The 20,285-nt window shown below is 42.2% G+C and overlaps 1 protein-coding gene across 2 annotated transcripts in view; it reads left to right on the top strand.

Moving 5' to 3' along the window:
* Positions 1-7,858: 7,858 nt before the first annotated feature.
* LOC112119934 (serine/arginine-rich splicing factor 5-like) overlaps positions 7,859-20,285 on the top strand; it is an 18,710-nt gene continuing 6,283 nt past the window's right edge. For both annotated transcript variants that reach the window (XM_024218826.2, XM_024218825.2), the window contains exons 1-5: positions 7,859-7,951; positions 11,875-12,018; positions 14,616-14,686; positions 15,424-15,519; positions 18,838-18,910. In XM_024218826.2, coding sequence (XP_024074594.1) covers positions 11,893-12,018; positions 14,616-14,686; positions 15,424-15,519; positions 18,838-18,910 — 366 coding nt within the window. In that variant the 5' untranslated portion in view covers positions 7,859-7,951; positions 11,875-11,892. The remainder of the gene's footprint in view (positions 7,952-11,874; positions 12,019-14,615; positions 14,687-15,423; positions 15,520-18,837; positions 18,911-20,285) is intronic.

The raw sequence follows: 20,285 nt of genomic DNA, 5'->3' as shown, positions 1-20,285 counted from the left end.
AGATGGACACTTGAAGGCAAGCAAAAACGAGACTGTCCAAAAACAACATGGCGAAGAGCTGTGGAAGCCAAGCTAAAAAATCTGGGGCACAGCTGGGGAACCATTGAAAGACTTGCCAGAACCAGACAGGAGTGGAGGAGCTTCGTCACTGCCCTAAACACCAGAGGCGTAATAGGAACATGATGATTCTAGAGCATAAACTTAACTAACAAGGCATTCTTCTATTTACTAAAAGAAAATTTACCCCAAGTTCTTTGTTATCCGCACAAAATTTTCTGTTACTCGCACACTCAAGGGCACCCACCTTCACCCAGTTCCTACGGCTCAAGGCGAAAAGCACCTAAATTTACCCCTCCGTGGGCTCCGGGCTCTACTCCTCCGTGGGCTCTGGGCAAACACCCTTTCCCTGTGGACTCAGGACTTAATCTTTTGTGGGTTTACAGAGTCTTTTACCAGTGAAAGAGCCTTACACAGTAATATACTACATAACCTTTATTTATTAACAATCACCAAAAACAGACTGCACACGCTACACATACAGTGCTCACCACTCCCAATAAGACAGATGGACTTTTCTTGATGGCCAGTCAGGATCAGGTCCATCTGGGGGACTCCAGTTTCTGCACAGTGTGATGCTGTATCCCATAATGCTTTATGGGAATATGACATAACTGGAATATGTTTTGTGCCATGTAACATATCTCTGTAAAGGTTATGATCTACTATATCTATTCATCCTATTTGTACACATATAGCATTTTGTGCTTGAGGTTAAGAATATTGGCTGTATACTTGCTTGATTTCTAAGTAAGCTTTGTGAGGCATTTGGTCAGCTTCTTTAGGAAGGAATTAGTAAATCCATTGTGGGGGTTGCGGTGATGCAAGTGTGCAGGGCCATTACTTGTGTCCTGCTAAAAAGGACTGTGACTCTGGGCAATGTCTGAGAAATAGTGGATGGTTTTGCAGCAATAGGGTTCCCTAACTGCGGTAGAGTGACAGATGGCATGCATATCCCTATTTTGGCACCACACCACCTTGCCACGGAGTACATCAACAGAAAGGGCTACTTTTCTATGGCATTGCAAGTGCTGGTGGATTACCAGGGTCATTTCACCTACATCAACATGAGCAGGTCAGGGAAGGCGCATGACAAACGCAGGGACTTTTCCAAATCAGAGGATTACCAAAAGGGATGTTGAAATGCCAGTAGTGATCTTGGGAGATCCGGCCTACCCCTGGGTGGGAGACTTTGAAGGACCATTATAACAATGAGCCACAGTAATGTGTGTTGCTCTAGTGTGCTGCACCTGGCTTTTTTTTTTTCTTTGCACCCCAGTATGCACCTTGTAATGAGAGCTCTATGTGTGGTAATATAATACTGCAAATGTACCTATTGCTATTATCTGTGAAATGATGCCAACCCCAGCCACCATATCTTGTGAACTAATAAAGATGAATTAAGTTTCCATAAATAGACTTTTATTCTGAACCCATGCAAATAGACATTTTTAAAGCAGAACAAAACTTTATAAATACAGGGACAAGAACCTTTGAAGGGGAAAGAACAGTCACTTCAATTTCACAAACACTCTCCCCCAGGTGGAGTGGTAGGGGTATTGCACAGGCCCCAGACGCCATGTGGATCTGGGAGGGTGTGTAGAGAGGTGCCAAAATGCAGTTCTCTATTGGCTGCAGGGGGAGGCGAGCATGGACCTATTGAGCTTGAAGGTCAGTCAGAGACCACAGCATATCTGTTTGCTCCCTGAGAAGTACTATCATCTCTTGCTGTCCGTTTTTCCTGTCCTCACTATCCCTGTCCATTCTGTCCTCAAGTGTAATCCTCCAAGCCCTCTGTTTGGTATCCGAAGCACCAGAGGCTTGCAGGATCTCCTGGGTCATGTCTTCCCTTGTCCTCTTCAGTCTCCTTCTTACCTGGCTAAGCCACTCCATGGGTGTGGATGGAGAGACCCTCAAGACCACATTTGCAGCTGCAAAAGAAACAATAGATAGAGAAACTATTGTGAGTGCATTCACTCCCCACTTTATCCACACAAGTAACAAGCACTACTTTCTCACTTCTGCTTGGGATTCATAGCTCATAGTGGGATTCCCAGCCATGATGTGGATGGCTGGGGGGTGGAGGGGACAGCTGGACACTGGGGTGGACCTCACAGGCATAAGTATATGCGGATAGAGCCATTGAACTGAATATTGGCAGCATTTTCCACAGACAATGGTGTCTTTAGCTGATATCTCACTCCTGAAGATAACAGAAACTGAAAGGGAACAGCTCCTGCACGCATCTGGCTGCAGACTGGATCCGTATGCTGCTAGCCTGTGTGCTGCAATGATGCCTGGTGTGGGAAAGTGTCCTAGCGTGGCGGAAGAAATAAGGCAGCCTTTTGTCAGAGGATTGCAGACTACCTCCAGGAAAGCTTCCTTGAGATCTCTATGGAGGATTCAAGGGCCATCCCAGTGCACATAAACAATTTGTTTTGCAAGGGCCCCTCTGCCTAACTGTTGGCAAGCAGATAGTGAAATAACCAATAGAGGTAGATTTGCTATCTCTTACAGCATGATTAAAAATGAGTAAATGAACAGACGTGTCCCGGCAATATCAAAGCAAACTGCATACTTACCAGAGGATCCTACCCCTGCATCAAGCTCGCCTCCTCCTCTTCCAACACCTCATCCTCAGGGTTCACTTTGGTGGCCTGTGCCTCCAGCTCCCCTGAAGTATCCACAGGGCCCTTGTGGTGATGGGGGTGTCGCTGCTGAGGATGACATAGAGCTCCTTAGAGAAGCTGCATGTCTGCGGCTCTGCACCAGCATGACTGTTTGCCTTCCTTGCCTTCTGGTACGCCTACTGCAGCTCCTTGATTTTCACGTGGCTCTGCTGCATGTCCCTCTTGTAGCCCTTCTCCCCCATCCCCCGAGTGATCTGCTCATCAGTGTTGACATTTCTATGGCTAGATTGGAGCTGTGCCTGCACAACCTCTTGTTGCCACAGACCCAGGAGATCCACCACCTCCTCTGTGTACTCCAGGCAGGAGAGCGTTTGCAGCGTGGAGCCCGCATGGTCAGCTGGGTAGTTGGTATGTGAACGTTCTGAGACGAGCAAACAGAAAATGGAATTTAAAATTTGTGGAGCTTTAAAAGGGAGGGTCGTGTTCTTGTGTACATGGTTGCCGGGCAGCAGAGTTCAAAACGGTGACTAGAGCAGTCATGATGGGGCACTGTGGGACATCTCCTGGAGGCCACTAAAGTAGACGTGAATAATGCAGTGTCTACACTGACATTGCATCGACTTAACTATGTCGAACTAAGCACTATGCCTCTCGTGGAGATGGCGTTATTACGTTGCAGTAGTGGGAGAGTTACATCAGTGGAAGCAACATTGTAGTGCTTACACAGGTTGATGGAAAAAAAGCAGCTTTGCATCAACCTAACTCTATAGTGTGTAGACCAGGCCTAGCCACTGTATTGTTTAATCCTGCTAAGCACATATTATGAGCACTTTGTCTACACTAAGACTCCCACCAGTGATGACCTGCTGAATGACCCTGAGCAAATCACTATGCCTTAGTTTCCCCACCTGTAAAATGGGGATAAAGAGAAAAATACTTGCTGTCCTTTATAAAATACTTAACTCCCGCAGATTTCAAAGTATTATTATTATTAGATTAGTGGTATACTATGAACAGAGGGAAGAGTGGTAGGAATATATAGGCACAGCAGCACTCTATTCTGAAAAGAACATAATTTCAGTAAATCGTAACTATCCCCTTACAGTGACTTCTGATGCCTTCTTAAGCTCCCTGGGCAGGGCTCTCTTTTCTGTACAGAACTCTTCTCAGCCTTGATTTGTCCTGAATCCTCTTTTAAATAAGTTTCTCCAGCTGTCTAATAGTTTAGGCAATCAAGGAGAAAAGTCCTCTAGTCACAGTGAGATACCCAGTCATCTCCCCATACCCTCACCAGATTCTGCCTCTCCCTGTGTCTTCTTTCCTGCCCCATCCCCTTTCCCTTTGTAACAGAGTAGTGCTGATCTGCCAGGAAGGAGACACAATGAATAGCTCCCCAAAGGTCCAGTTTGGAATTACACCTTCCATGTGAGCTCTACCATTGAAAAACTCACATCACAGTTCTATGCATACTCCTAGGCCATGTCTGTACTCTGCATACACCAACACTGGGAACAGGACCACCTTCTGCCATAGGTATGTGGCAATTATGGTACTAGAGCTGGCAATAGAACCCAGGAGTCCTGACTCCCTGTCTGGTATTTTAAGCACTTGACTACACTAGTGGACAAATGTATCACAAAACCCAAGATATACCTGAGATACATCATTGATATTTTTATCTTCTGGACAGATGACTTAAACGTCCTTATAGATTTCCACCACTACTTCAACAACCACCACCTGTCCATTAAACTCTCTCTGACACACTCCCAGATCAACAATCAACTTCCTGGACATCATGATCAGCTTCACCAATAGAACCCCTATAGACAACTATATAAAACAAACCCACAGATCACCACACCTGCATTCATAGATCCAGTCACCACCCCAAACACACCGAGGAAATCTATTCCCTACAGTCAGTAACTAGATACAACAGAATATGCTCCAAGGAGAAAGTCCAGGATATACACCTTAATACACTCAGAACTGCCTTCTCCAAAAAAGGACACTCCGTCAGAGAAGTAGATGGCATCATGGAGCAGGCCACCCTGATACCAGTCAGCTTTGTGTTTTTGGGGAATCAGGGCGCAGTGTCTGGCCTGTCTGACTCATGAGGGACACACACACACACACACACACCCCGGTCTCTGCTTGAACCAAGACCAATCAGAGAAAAGGCTTGTAGAGAGCAATGAAGGGCGTTGGGACACACACCTAGAGACCCCTCCTGACAAGGGTGACAAGATTAAGACATCTCCATTTGCATACAGAATGGAGAGCAGAAACAACTCCCCTAGCCTCATCCGCATGAAAGATGGGACGGGGATTAGCATACAGAATGAAGAACAGAGAACCGGACTGAACTCTGGGACCAGAAAAGCAGGGAAGCACTGCATCATGGGAATCTCTGCTCCAGATGTTCATGAACCTACACCTGCCCACACCCAGCTCAGCAGTTATCAGACCAATGCTAGTATAATGAATCCTTGATTGATATCCAAAATACTGAAGCAGCCTAGTTGCACTGTGAGCTCCCTGGAAGAAAACACCACCCGTAGCCAAGAGTGATCAGCTCCTATTGTCTAGCCTAAAGAAAACCCTTGAGTCATCAGTTTACACATAAACAAATCTAGTGTTCTCCCTTGAACCATTGTTGTTTCTCTACAAACCCCCCTACCTATGTTCAAGTAAGGGTTCTGATGCTTAGATCCAAACTATGCATCGGTTCCACTGGTACTCCATCTTCTCCTGACTGATTGTGCTGGGGGCTCTGCCTGTCTCCAGCACTCAGGACCCTAAGCTACCATCATCATCTGGGAACCCTGACCAGTTCAAGCTTCATGGAGTGGGTGAGATTCCCCTTCTTTCTCTCTCTCTCTGTTTCCTTTCTACCTTAGGTATTAACCTTTAATAATGTATGTTATGTTGGTTTAGCCCTCCTTGTGTAGTTATCACTATTATTCAATAAATAACTTTTATGGTTAAGCTGGTTGCTTCTCTCTCTCTTGCTGAACTTTACTCTTTTGTGTTTTTAGCTTCCCCCATTTACTCTGCAGCAATGCTTCTTTTACCTAAGCTAAAGATCCCTGCAGCGCTCAAAATACTGTGGGGTTTACTCATCAAGTAGGTTACTACCAGTACAATTGTGATGTGAGAGTGGGAATAGGGATGTGCTGAATCTGGGACACATAAGGGGGGTCAGCTTGAAAGTGCTGCTTGACCCGGCCCATTGAGTCCAGGGACATATAAGGGGTCAGCTTGAAAGTGCTGATTGACCCGGTCCACTCAGACTTGCTCTGTTAATGTGTGTGTGTGTGTTCATCCGGTTCTGGGGCTGGAGGAACCCAGCCCTAGGGAACCTAGGTCCTGCAGATGGCTCCATTGGGAGGGGACTTGCATAAGGGAGAAGTAGAGCTCCATATGAAAACACACGTGACACAAGCAGTACATTGATAGAATTACAGAAACACCCCACTCCCACCCCCAGGAGAGTAACCTGAATATATGAGCATACCCCAAAGTAACGGGCAAATCTGGTAACAACCCAAATACCCCAAGAGTACCTTCTTCAATACAGAAATAAAACACCCTCCAAATGCACACCCCTAGTTGTCATCTACCATCCCACTCTGGAACCCATATCATCAAACAACTATAACCCATACTCAGTGGGGACCCCATCCTGAAAGAAATCTTTCCTGACCACCCTCTTCTATCCTTCAAACAACCCCCCAACTTTGTCACGCTCATCGTCAGAAGCAAGATACCTACAAACCAGGACACATCAATTCAAAGCAGCACCAGACCCTGCCAGAACAACAGATGCAAATAGACATATCTCCACTGCTTCAATGAGCAACACCCCCCATAACACACCTTTCAAAGTCCTACATATGCCTATCACAACAGGTGGTGTACCTCACCCAGTGCACTAAATAACCCAATAACAACTACATGGGTGAAACTAGACAATCACTATGCTCTCAAATGAACTAACACAGGAAAATGATAAAAGACAAAAACAGCACCTCACCGTGGGTGAACACTTTTTACAGAGCAATCATCATATAGCTGACCTATCAGTCCTCATCCTCAAAGGAAACCTGCACACCACTTTCAAAAGGCAAGACACTTTCAAAAGGCAAGCTTGGGAGCTTAAATTCATAACTTTGCTAAAAATCACTGAAGACACTAAAAATCATGGACTGAATAGAGACTGAATGATTTATAGTTTATTACAACAAACTATAACCCACTAACAACTCCTCCAGCTGCCTCTTCCTCCCCCCATGACGGGATGGGTGGTAACAGGCCACTTCAGTTTGAGTGGTCCCTTGAAATACGTGTTAATCATTTATAGTAAACAATCTGTCCACCTTGCATTCAGCTGTGACACTATGAAGCCAGGTCTACCCTATAAACTTAAATCAGTATAAATATGTCCCTCGGGTGTGAAAAATCCACACCCCGAGTGATGCAGTTATACGAACTTGGTGTAGACAGCTCTATGTCCATGGGAGAGCTTCTCCTATGGACATAGCTACTGCCGCTCATGGAGGTGGGTTAACTATACCTACGGGAGGAGGTCACCTGTCAGCATAGTAGCATCCTCACTGAAGCACCAGAGATGCAAAACTGTAAGTATAGACCTGCCCCAAGTACCTTTCCCAGACCTGAAGAGCTCGTAGCTCAAAAGCTTCTCTCACCCATGCAAGTTGGGCCTATAAAAGATATTACCTCACCCACCTTATCTCTCCACCCCCCTTATGTCAGGAACACTTTGCTCCAGATGCTGCCCACTCCCAGGACACCCAAAGCAGAGGGAGCAGCTTGCACCCTTGTCTCAGAGGGTACGTCTGGGCTAGCAGAGCCAAGCGTGCTTAACCTGGGCTAGGAACAAACACGGCTCGCTTGCTCCGCCTTGTTTATGCGTCACTTCCACATCAGCCGCCACAGAAGGAATACGACCAGCAGAGGCAGCTCCCAGGCTCCAGCGCCCAGCTCCGATTCGCATCGGTCCTACAACTCCCAGCATGCAGTGCGCTGGCCGTTCCTCAGCGGCACGGGCAGGCGGCTGTTGGGGCGGGACAAGACGGCGCGTTGCGTACTGGGAGGTGTAGTCCGGCGGCGGCGCGCCAATAGCAGGGTTCTGTGGTTGCCTCCTTCCTCTCGGGACTGGCGCCGCCATATTGCGGCGGAGGAGAGAGGCACCGTGCGCTGCGCTCCCAGGGTCTGGCTGGACCCAGCGGCCCCCACGGGTGAATATCTTCTCCCCGCGAACCGGAGGGAGCCGGGAAAGGGGCGGTGGGGAGGGATGGATTGTGGGGGGGAGAAGGGATTTGGGAGGGAACCGGAGGTCACGGGCGGGGGTAGTTGGGGGGGAGGGGCGGTACCTGATCCGTGTGTTGCGAAGTTGCGCAAACGGAGCGACTCGCGAGCCCCGGCGTGACGCACCGAGAAGCCCGCGCGGCCTGTGCCACCTCGGGCAGGAGAGACCTGCCCCTCCCCCGCCTCGTGCTTCCCGCCCAGCGCCACCGGCCCTACCTGCCTCGCTCGGCCCCGCCCAGGAGCCCCCCCTCGCCATTGCTGCCGTGCTCCCATAGCCCTTCCCCCGCGTGGCCGGCCCCCGTTACACATCGCCCTTCCCGCGGGTTCTACTCCCCGGCGGGGCGAGATGGCTGTTCCTTCTCTCTCTCTAGTTATTACTTGCTAAGCACATCGCAACGTCCCATTTCCCTGAGCCTGCTGTGCGGGGCCTGCTCTCAGGTGCTCTGTAAGTCAGGCCTGTGGAGATCTGTTTGGGGTTTTTTGCCTCTTTTTGTGTGTTAGCAAGCAAGTTTGGTCTGTTTGGTTTTTATCTGTGGCTGGGAAACACTGATCTAAGATGTTTCAGTACTTCATCTATTCATTCTTCAAGAAATAGCAGTACCCGCTCTATTTCAGCTTATTAACCTCTTTCACCATGTTACATAGCAAGTATGTAAAGGTGGCACAAGGCAATCTCCAGTCCTAGGCAACACTCCCCCTCCCCGATGTCACTCCAATTTGGACTTGACCTGGCCTCTCCTCCCATCATGACAGAGGGGTGGTTGGCTGGGCCACATTTGAGGAAATGGCCTTGGGTATGCAGGGGTCACAGCGCAGCTCAGTTTTGGCCCAACCACCATTTTATGGTGACTAGGGCAAGGCATGGGCTAATATGCCAGCCTAGACTGCTACCCAGAAATCTGCCACTCCAAGCAGCTGCCTAGCTTACTTATAGCTAGAAAAGCCTCTGCAAGTATATACCAAAACTCTGTACCAAGAGGAGTGCAAATACACAAATAAGAAATATCTAAACAATTAAAACTCACCATATTCACTTGTTCATATAAGATCTTATGATTTTCTGTTGCTGAGTTTAAAAAAAAAGACATACCTTGTTATCAGAAAGTTAGTACCTAATGTTAGTAGACACACAGCCAGGTTGATGTCTGGGAGCTAGTAGTTTTCTGTGGAAGTTGTTGTTTAAGATGACTGGCAAAGTTGAAAACTTGCTACTGTAAGCCAGAGCGAGCTAAGGGAGAGGAGGAGTATGCAAGGAAATGTACCAGCAAGGGACTGAAAGCAGGGCAAAGATGCCTCGTAATAGCAATCTGTGGGTCTGTCTTCCCTTTCACCTGTTGAAAGGTTGGTGAGATTGGAAGTGCTCATTGTCCTGTTTTCCATTCGCAAGAGGGTGAGAGAGGGCCCCTTCCACTCCTGGTTTATAATTCCTGACTGCTATCTCCCTTTGTGTATGGCTGAACATATATGGAATCCTTGGAGGCAAGACTCAAGCCTTTTCTTTAGTATAGATGTGTACGGGAGGGATGTTTTGTTTACCTGTTCGAGGTTTGTTGCCTTGTGTAAATGTTTTTAGTTAAAAACTTCCAGGTACAGAAATAAATAGTTAATAAACAATTGTGACTATTATGAAGGTTTTCTGCCCATTCCAGAGAAGGATGGGCAAAGACAGTTCCAAGCCAGAATGGGCCTTGATACTGCAATAACCCTAGCGCAGGCAAACCCCTGCAGGGGCAAACCTCTGTCACTCCGTTTAGACATTGTTTGATCTACCTAGGCACATTTCACTGTTAATCTGTTTTATTTATTTTTTTAATTTTGGTTGATCAGATTTCTTAATATTCCTAGTTCTGAGTCAAGAAGTGTATTTTGGACATTTGAAAAAAGTAAATGCCATTTAATTAAAATTCAAAAAATTGAATCCTTCTCTTCCTTTATTCTTTCCTTATAAACGTGCTGCTTGTTGAAGCCTGTCAGTGCTACTCTATGTGAGATGTAAGTGATAAATTACATTAACATAAAAAAATTACATCTGAATTGCCCTTAGATTTCACCCCTCATGGCTCATTTGGTATATTGTCCAAATGGTATTATCTGTCTACTTTAGGGCCTAGTTCTGTAACACTTTCATATACAAAAAAGTTACAGGATAGAAACCCTGGTATTTCAAGGTCCTCAGGGCAGAGACTGTCTGTTTTTATGATGTTGAGAATATTGGTGCAAAATAATCTTGGGTTAAAGCTTATACAGTCACCTAAATTTAAACAGCAACAGAGGGTCCTGTGGCACCTTTAGTCTTAAAGGTGCCACAGGACCCTCTGTTGCTTTTTACAGATTCAGACTAACACGGCTACCCCTCTGAAATTTAAACAGATGCACCTATACTTTATTATTAAAAATTGAAATGATGTTGTTCTGAACAAAGTTGTTTGGATTGTTAAACCAATGTTAAAGCAGGAGGAGAATGGCCTGGAGAGAGAATTCATTCTTACGGAACTCCACAAGTGAAAGGTCTAGTGGTAGTAGTGATGGGAAATTGCACTTCACAAAGCTTTTTCTGGAAGGTGTCTCAAATTAGATACCCAAAATCACTAGTCAGTTTTGAAAATCTTGGTCCCTAATGTTAGACCTCCATTCTGCCACTATTCAAATAGTTATCTCATGATGAGAAATCACATCTCACTCTGTGTGGTCTGGTAGAATGCTGCTCACAGCAAAATGCTTGCATCCTTTTTTAAAGATGAAAATGCTTTATTGATATTTGGACTCATTTGAACAAAGTGTAACCTTAAGTACTGTGATCTTCAGAAGGAAGTAATACTAACTGGGTTAAGAGTTATAAAATATGTCTTTCACATGATACATCATATAACTGTAGTGTGGCCATGCTGTAAAATGCACCTTTGGGTTCCGTGTTTGCATCAATGACTTCTATATCCATTTTGTTTAGTTTACAAATAGAAAGCTGTTTCTTCTCATTACTAGTCCTGAGTTTGAAATTCACTTGGGCTTTTTTCCGGGATCCATATTATCCTCAATAATAAAGACTCTGCAGTTGGAACTTGGTTAACAAGTCTGTTAATGATGTATGAGCCAGTTTACGCTTTAGATCACTACCCAATAGCTGGGTTGGCTCCGAAGGAACAAAAACAGTAAACAAACAAAAAAGCCCTTCTTTTCAGAAAAGTAACCAAACGTGATTCTGCATACACAGAAGGTGGAGATCTACTGAGTAACAGGGTTCCTTTTTGGTCACTTCAGATCATATCCACTGTTCAAAGAGGAGATAAAATTGGTATAACATTGTCTGATCAGTGAACTATGCAGCCATTTAAATACATAATTGATGCTGTATGTCCAGTGCCCTTACAATATTTTATATACAAAATATGTGAAAACTTTGTAGTTTATTAGTGTGTTTGCATTTCACAGTCTGTGCTAGTTGGATCTGATGCCCCCAAACAGAAAACTAGTCCCTTGTTTCTCTGTATCAGAAGAGCACTTCTCCAAGAGTGAATAATCTTACTCTGTAGTTAGTTTTCACATTTCTGTGATGCCCACGTGCATTGTCTGATGCTGAAATAATTCCTTTATCAAAGGGCAGATATCAAGAAATATTTTTTATACTTTAAAAAACAACCTAAGAGTTCTTCCATGTACATTCTACTTAAGACTGTAATAAAGGACTTCTCTCACTATAAAGAGGAATCATATTTCTAACATGCTTTGGATTTTGTTGTCTTGAGTATCTAATTTGACCAGTGACCAGGATTTCTGGGGCTTCATTTACAAATGACTCTAATTAAGCTATTTTTAGTTAATGATGAATAATGCTAATTAAACAACTGTTTTACAGTTTCACCTTTAAACTAAAATGAGTGGCTGTCGTGTCTTCGTTGGACGGTTGAGCCCACATGCCCGGGAGCGGGATGTGGAGAAGTTCTTCAAAGGATATGGACATATACGTGAAATCAATCTGAAAAATGGTTTTGGGTTTGTGGTAGGTGTATCCTCATGCTTCCTCTTTTATGCGATTACAGGCTCAGTTAGCTTACTAGCAGGGAGGGGACATCACTTAGGGAAGAAATGTTTGAAACTGTAACAGTTCCAATGGTGAAATGGAAAATGTTTGTGCTTTAACTTGCTTTTCATATGAGCTTAATTCAGATTTTTCCCACTCAAGGTTAGTTTTTGTTCAACGGCAATTTTGTCCATGTTTCCTTTTAAAACTTGATGAAATCTTGGCTCTGAATTCAGTGGGAGTTTTGCCATTACCTTCGATGGGGATCACGATGTCACCTCTTATTTTTGAGGACACTAACTACCCTATAACAATTCACTCAAGCGTAAAACTCAGTGGACTTTTGTCCTGGGGGAAAAGATTGGGTTTTAAAAGAAATTGAAAGAAAAAAAGCTTATACTGCAGTTTTTACATTATTTTAGTGCTTCCTGGTATCTTTGGCCAGATCTCTAAAGCAGTGATACCTAGATCTCAGTGTTTCAGTAGCCAAATTAGCAATCAACGTTACTCAATAGAGCAGTGGTCCCCAACGCAGTGCCCGCGGGTGCCCTGGCACCCACCGGGGCATCTATGTGCGCCCGCCTACAGACAGGGAGCAAGCAGACGCCGAAATGCCGTTGAGAAGCAGCAATGTCAAGAAGCGTCGCCGCCGAAATGCCGCTGCTTCTCGGCCAAGAAGCACCACAGCTGAAAAGCAGCGTCATCAAGAGGCGTTGCTGCTTCTCAGCGGCGACGCCTCTTGATGACGCTGCTTTTCGGCTGTGGCGCTTCTTGGCGTTGCCGCTTTTTGGCGGCTTTTCGGCAGTGGCGCTTTTCGGTGGTTGCTTTTTCGGCGGCCGCAGTCCTCAGCGGCATTTCGGTGGCTAGTCGTCCAGTGCCCGCCACACTGAAAGGTTGGGGACCATTGCAGTAGACCCACAGTTCTGTGAATTCGTTGTTTCGTTTACTATAGTACTATATATTCATATTTAAGCAGTATGATGGTAAATATTTAGGTTTTATATATATTATTCTCACAGTGAAATGACTGACCAAGTGTTAACCAATTGTAGTTGATAAAATAATATAATAAAAGCATCCTGATTGGTTAATAAATAAATCACACAATTTTTTAATATCACGTGCTGCAAAGAGCTGCAGGAGACACATTAAAGAGCCGCTTGTGGCTCGCGAGCCTCAGTCTGAGTATCGCTGCTCTAAAGAATGGCTTGGTACCAGTTGTTGCCAAAAACGGTTTCAAAAGAAAAATACTTTTAAAACTCCACAAATGAATGGAATTCAGTAGTTGTTGCACTCCCTCTTCAATAGCCATCAAGCCACTAGCAAATTATAAAATTTAGCTCTAATAGCACTTTTCATCAGGGATCTTAAAGCACTTTCATGTACTAACAAAAGCCTCAGTATTCTCTGTTAAGTAATATTCCCATTTTACATACTGGTGAACTGAGTGACTGAGATTAAGTGACTTGGCTGAAGTCACACAGCAAGTCTGTAGTAGAGCTATGAATAGAATCCATAACACCCAACTCTTGGTTTTCTGCTTTAACCATTAAGGGCCAGATTCTGATATCCTTACTCAGTGTGTAGCATCTTAATGTGTGAGTGATTTCAGTGGGACTATTCATGATGTAAGGTGCTAAGTAGTGTGAGTAAGGAGTTCATATTGTTTCTAAATTATTTTCTTCCATGAGATGTTCAGTCATTTTAGCTATTGTTATGAAAGCAGATTTTGTGGTGTTAAGCATTCAAAATGCAAGTGCTGCTGATCTTGCTTTCTGCTGTGGTGTCAATGAGCAATGCAACAGGAGGTACTAAAGAGCTAAAGTACGCTTAATACTGTTAAAACATGTTTCTTTGTGTATTTATTGCTTAGGTACAAGACAAAAGGGCTGATTTATCATTTTAGAGATCATTTCATTTTTTTTTAGATTAAATTTTATAGAATACTGTAAAGAAAGAGGATAAAGACACAATTTTTCAAACCATAGTGACCTAAAGTTAGGTACCTAAATAAGTGGCCTGGTATTTGTTTCTGAAACTCTGCGCACCTACAACTCTAACTGAAGTCAATGGGAGATGTGGGTGCTAAGCACTGCTGAAACTCAGGAACATTCTTATTTAGGTACCCAACTCCAGGGAAACTTTAAAATATTGGCCTAAGTAAATTCCCCAAGGTAATCTGTGACAGGTTTATGAATAGGAACCCAATCCTATACCCTAATCCCAAGATTATCCTTCCTCCTCTGATAAGAATACATAGAATAAGGGACTTGTTAGCTCATAACATATCCATATAAAGGATCTGATGCTCTTCTTGGGACTAACTCACTGTAATCAATGGAGATACATTAGTGTAAATGAGAAGGAGAATAATTCTCAGAGTAAAAGTCCATAAATGTTCATCAGTTTTCACTATGTTCTGCTTTAAGGATATAGACCTGCTAGTTGATGTTTGCTGCACTGTGTAGCTCTTAAATATACACAAATTTTTAAGAGGATATGGAAAAGAATACTCTAGTGGGAAATGTGACTGTATCATTATAAATCTCTGATGCTTATTCCTCTTTCTTTTCTAGGAGTTTGAAGACCACAGAGATGCTGATGATGCAGTTTATGAACTGAATGGTAAAGAACTGTGCAATGAAAGGTAAACTTCAAATATGTTTTTTCTAAAGCACTAAATAGGTTGTATACCCCAAATATGATGCACTAGGCTCTGCTTCAACATCTGGTTCGGGTGGATCTCTGACGGATCTCCATGTATGTGGAGGGGTCTGTTAGCATATCCTGATGCAGGACTGGGGGCCTTAGTTTATCTTGTGGCATAGAATTCAACTGGGTTTTTTGGACAGAGATGTTAAGAATTTGTGTTTTCCCTCCAATATATGTTATATGTCTCTTCCCCAAATGAACAGTTGCAATCTTACCAGAAATGTCAAATCCATTCATTTCACTCTTCTCCTCATTAGTCCATCTGTCACTTCCAGAAATTGATCAGAACCTCTTAGCATATGTATGACTTATAAGAGTGCCAAACAGTCATTGTACATAAGAAACCAATAAGTTACTTAATGAGCTAAAAACCAACTTCCATATTTATCTTAAACCATCAGTGTGGGCCTTTTCTTTTCACAACCTGATGCTGTTTATACACTCTTGTTCTTCCTTTCTGACCATTAAATCTAAACAGCAGACCTGTAGTAAATTTCATGGAAACATTGAGTTAATGTTTTGGATGCTTATGAAATATCTGCCATTGATTCTGCTATGCTGCATCAAATAAAAACTAAGGGCAGGACCTCTCTTGATTCTGCATGTGTACTTCCTATTGCAAAGGATTGAAGTGACTTAAGTAGTTATGGATTTTTTTTCCTCACGTTTAAGGGTTACAATTGAACATGCCAGGGCACGAAGAGGGGGAGGCAGAGGCAGATTTCCACAACGATTCAATTATTACCAGTCACGTAGCAGTGGACCTAGGTGAGTTATTTGGTCTCAATTTACTGCATATAAAATAACTGGGGATTCACTGTGCTTAAAACATTGTTTTTTCTTCTTCCTGTTGGTAGAGACAGGGGGAGCTCCACATCCTTACATACCGTTGGGGAACCCAGTACTGACACCCCTGTATCTTGTAGCCATTATTTTTCTGGCAGAGGAGGACAAGATGGGACACCTTTGAGCCATTCAGTGCTGCTCCTTAATTGACTCGAGGAATTTGCTGTTAGCAACTTGAGTGGTCCCTCTGTACCCCACTGCTACTGAACAAACACTACTGTGCTTGCACTCTGTACTGTCCTGTATGATGCTGAGTACTAACACTGTGCCGCTGGGTTGGTCCGTTCTTTTTTAGGCTTTTTCCTAACATAACTAGGTAGCTAATTACAGATGTCAAGTCAGTATAATGACTTCGTTTGAAACCAATAGAAAATCTTAAGTGTTAATTGACGTCTGAAACTGCCAGTACAAAGTTGCATGAGTCAGCAAGGAAGGAAGTCATAAATACTTCCCAGTATGTATCTGTCCCAAAACCTTTTGTGATTCATATTGGAAAACCAATTCTTTATTTTTAAAAATATTTTAAAAAACCCTGGCAAGTTTATTAATTTTTTAATATTAAGATCATATGTTTCTCAACTGGGGCATCTCTCTACCTAAGCGATGTGTCATGGGTTTAATTTTACTGTACAGCATTGGTTCTCCAGCATAAATTCTGTGAACCATTTTACTTGAAAGTTCCTCTCGTGGATCATCTAACCTACCAAGCTTCCAAATTTCCCATTGTCTGGTTATAAAAAGTTTAATTCAGCAAACACTGGGATGGGGTCTCATAGATCATGGTAAGAACCACTGTTGTAGGAACAGAGTGGTAGCATACACAGCCATCAGTATAAAAATACAAAAAGGCAAAAGTTGCTGACTGAAAAGAAAGTGACCCCCTAAAGGACAATCTCCGTCCACGGATGGAATTTAAAAACAGTTACGGTACAGAACGTGTATCTACTACATATGCTGGATATACAGTGTGTGTGAAAAAGTATTACTTTGAATTATTTAATAAGATAGTGTTCTCTTTATGTATTTTGATAATGGATTTTTGTAAATGATACATTTTGCGTAGTTAGTTAAATGACACAGCACCACTTTGTTTTTTACTTTAAATTGTTATTTCTAAAGTAAACCATTTGAACTGATGTATTCTGTAGTAGAATTAGTAACTGTGGACTATGCAGAGTAGTTTTTGAAAGAAGGATAAACATTTCACTGAAATATAATTCTTAACCTCTCTGAAGTTGTTTCAGAGGCAGAGTTCCTCCCAACCACAGACCAGTAAAATCTGGGGCATCTAATTTGCATATGCAAGTATGCTAATTAGATTCTTTTTTCTTTAGCGACAGTGACCTTGATGCGGTAGGATTGATCCGAGGTCCAGGCTAAAAGTGAACTTTTAAAGTAGGAAGTGTGATTGAAGGTCGTGGGCATCTGACGTTGTGGCCATGTTCATGACGTCAGACACCCGGTGCCAGACAGGAAGAGACTACCGTTTGAAATAATGAAAAAATGGGACTCAGCCTGCCAGTTTTGGGACTCTGGGACTTCTGTTTAAATGCTCTGAAGATCTGGATGTTCTGAAAAAAATTGGGACACTTTGAGGTATGCGCTGAAATCAAATTACCTATGCTTCAGTGTACAAATCAGTACACACCATTAGGGTTACATTTTATGGGATGAGGCGTGGAGTTGAAAGAACCATAACACTGAGTGATTCCGGCATCTAGACGAACAAATTAATTTAAGGTGTGGCCCCAATGATGTGTATTAATTTTCTATCGTACAATTTTTTCATAACCGTAAGAAGGGTTTTTGTGCCAGGGCAAGTAAAATTTTACACACATGCATGCACACACACACACTAGACAGTTCTTCTCTGTATTAATGTCATTTCATATGCACCTCGTGTGAGAGTAAAAGGACAGACTAGGAAGCAATGACAATTGGTTTATCTATCCAAAACTGAGAATGCATGAAACGGTGTCATTGGGTGTACTTAGTACTACAATAAGCACCCAAGTCTGTTTCATTTGAAAAATATAACTAAATACAAGGGTGCCCACAGTAGCAGTACAACCTCTTTGAATTGTGATTGTGTGAGACATAAATTGGAAGGGATGAAAAAAATGTTCTAAGTCGTCTGATTGGCTTAAATTGCTATCAGTGCTTTGTAACTCTTGATAGCCTTTACCAGAAACAGTTGAGTGGAAGAACAGTCAGGTGGAAAACATTTATCTTCTCACTGTACTGTTCTTGTTCTTCCACTATTCTGATAGAAGTCCAACATAACACCATTAACAGAATTGTACATTATCTCTTCAAAAGCCAATGTGCTTTTTCCAAACTCCCCAAGGGTTCTCAAACCCTCTAATAGAGTTGTTGGGATTGGGAGCACTAATTGTCTGTTAGGGACTTCCTCTCCCACTCTCCCCCCTCTCCATCCCCCATAACTCTCGATCAGACCTTTTCTTGTTTTTTTTTATACAAATAGATACATATTTTAAACTAAGCTTTATATTTAGCTTCTTTAAAACAAACAAACGTTTAATCAATATTCATTTAAAACTACTATATAGTAATTCCTTTCAGTAACGTTTCATGGCATGAACATTTCTTTTATTCACAATCAAAGTGCCACTGCCACTTGTATGCAACCAGTTGGCTTCATGTTGTGTTTCTTGAAGTCAAAATTTTCTGACCCATAAGAAACTGCCATAGGGGCACATTGGCATATCCAGATATTAGCAAGTGCTTGGGAATTGAGAACCATTGGCCTAAATTGTCTTCAGATGTGTGCATGTGTCTCTTTGACTTCAAAAGGCAGAATTTAGCCCCTTGTCAGCAAGGAAGTAATTACACCTTCAGTGGGAGTAGCCTCCAGAGGCAATATGACCAAAGCCATTAGAGTACTTAGATTATACTTTTTTGTCTGAACTAATTTAATGAAAATAAATTAGTCTTCAGTAGATCTGAAAATGTCATCTATATTGACTGCCTAGGTGTAAAGTTCTTCCATCGAAATACTAATTTATTGCTAACGTCGGCACTTCCACTCTTATAATGGGTGTATGCTTTGAAATATAGCAAAGAGTTAACCAGGGAGAATCTAATCTGCACTCCATCTGTAAGGAAAATAATTAGTATTTAACTCCATCAGCAAACTGTCAGAACACATGAGTTTGTGTATAAGAGTTTTAAATACTCTGCTTTGGGGAAATGTGTTTTATTGTCTCTGAATTCTTATAGCTGGTATGGACCTCCTGTTCGTACTGAACACAGAATTATAGTTGAAAACCTTTCTTCACGGATCAGCTGGCAGGTGAGTTAGATTTCAATCTTTTTTTTTTTTTTTTTTTAATCTTTAATACATGATTTTATTCAGAGCATTTTATTTTCCTGCCCTTAAGGAGGCAGTTTGCGATCTAATCTTGTATTAAAGCCATAATAAATATTTAATTTTTATCAAAAGTAAAAAAAGTGCTTGAATTATATACTCCAACACTTAGGAGTAACTAATTTTCAAAACTACAAATAGGTATCATAGTTGACGTTTTGTAGTTGGGAAGCTAGTGGTTTTTGCTTAGTTATGATTTTCAGCTGGTGATACTTTGGATTATCTTTTAATTTGGGGTTACATTGTAACATCTAAATCATTAATCAGTTTACTAGGATGGAATATTTGAGATTTCCACACCTTTGAGTTTACATTTTTGTTCTGATTGAAACTTGTAGTCTTTTTTTTTTTTAATTGTGCTAAACATTTTTTTGAGGTGGAGCATGATTGAGAAGAATCCATTAATACTGCATGAATAAAGCAAATTCCAAGAAAGCCACTTAGACATAGTGTACTTACTGCAGGGGTTCAGATAAACTCTTTTTAAAATTCTTTTTAAAGCTATATCACTGCATTTGTGATGTCTACAACTTTTTCTAATCCTTAGCTAGCTTAAAAAGAATGACCACATGATCACTGTTTTTATATTAATGTGTCTGTTTTTCTAATATACCCATTATAAGGAATTGACTTTTCTTTGTGGGCTTCGCAACAGCAGTATCTATTGCTAAGCCCATGCTACTTACAAAAAGTAGAATCAACAAGTGAGGTTTATTTTATTTTTTTAAAAGACACTACATTAATGAACATAGATGGATTTTGTTTGTATATTGAAGAGACGGACATGGATAGATTGTGTTAGTTTAAGGCTCTGGTTCCTGCAACAAGATCTGCAAGGGCAAACATTCTGTGCCTGTCTGCAGTTTCACTGATGTTAATGGTGCTTTACAAGGGTCCACCCATGTGGATCCAGTGGCAGAATTAGGACTTAAGTTTGCAAAGCTATGTGCCATCCTTTCATATGGAAATCACAATATTTGATTATATGATTCTATTATTAAATAATAAAACTCTGATCAGTTTTAAACTTGATTGAGCAGACAAGTGGACTTCATCTAAATCCCTCTAGTATATACTACACCACTACTCTGTATCTGAAGCTCTAAAAATCACTGATCTTGTAGAGGTAACATTGAGGGAGGGGTAAAAGCTATAATGGAGTCTTGAGGAAAGCAATAATTTAATGGAGCTATTTATGTTAAAATTAATTCACAGCTTGGAAATTGGATCTTGCAATAACTTTTACTTTTGAATATTTGTAATGGCTTTATTTCTACTAATTACATATTAGATTTACATC

Source organism: Terrapene carolina, unplaced genomic scaffold, assembly GCF_002925995.2.
Source record: "Terrapene carolina triunguis isolate 2854851 unplaced genomic scaffold, T_m_triunguis-2.0 Scaffold96, whole genome shotgun sequence".
NCBI classification, from domain to species: domain Eukaryota; kingdom Metazoa; phylum Chordata; order Testudines; family Emydidae; genus Terrapene; species Terrapene triunguis.
The sequence above is the reverse complement of the archived record's forward strand: the minus strand, read 5'-3'. Positions and strand labels throughout refer to the sequence as shown.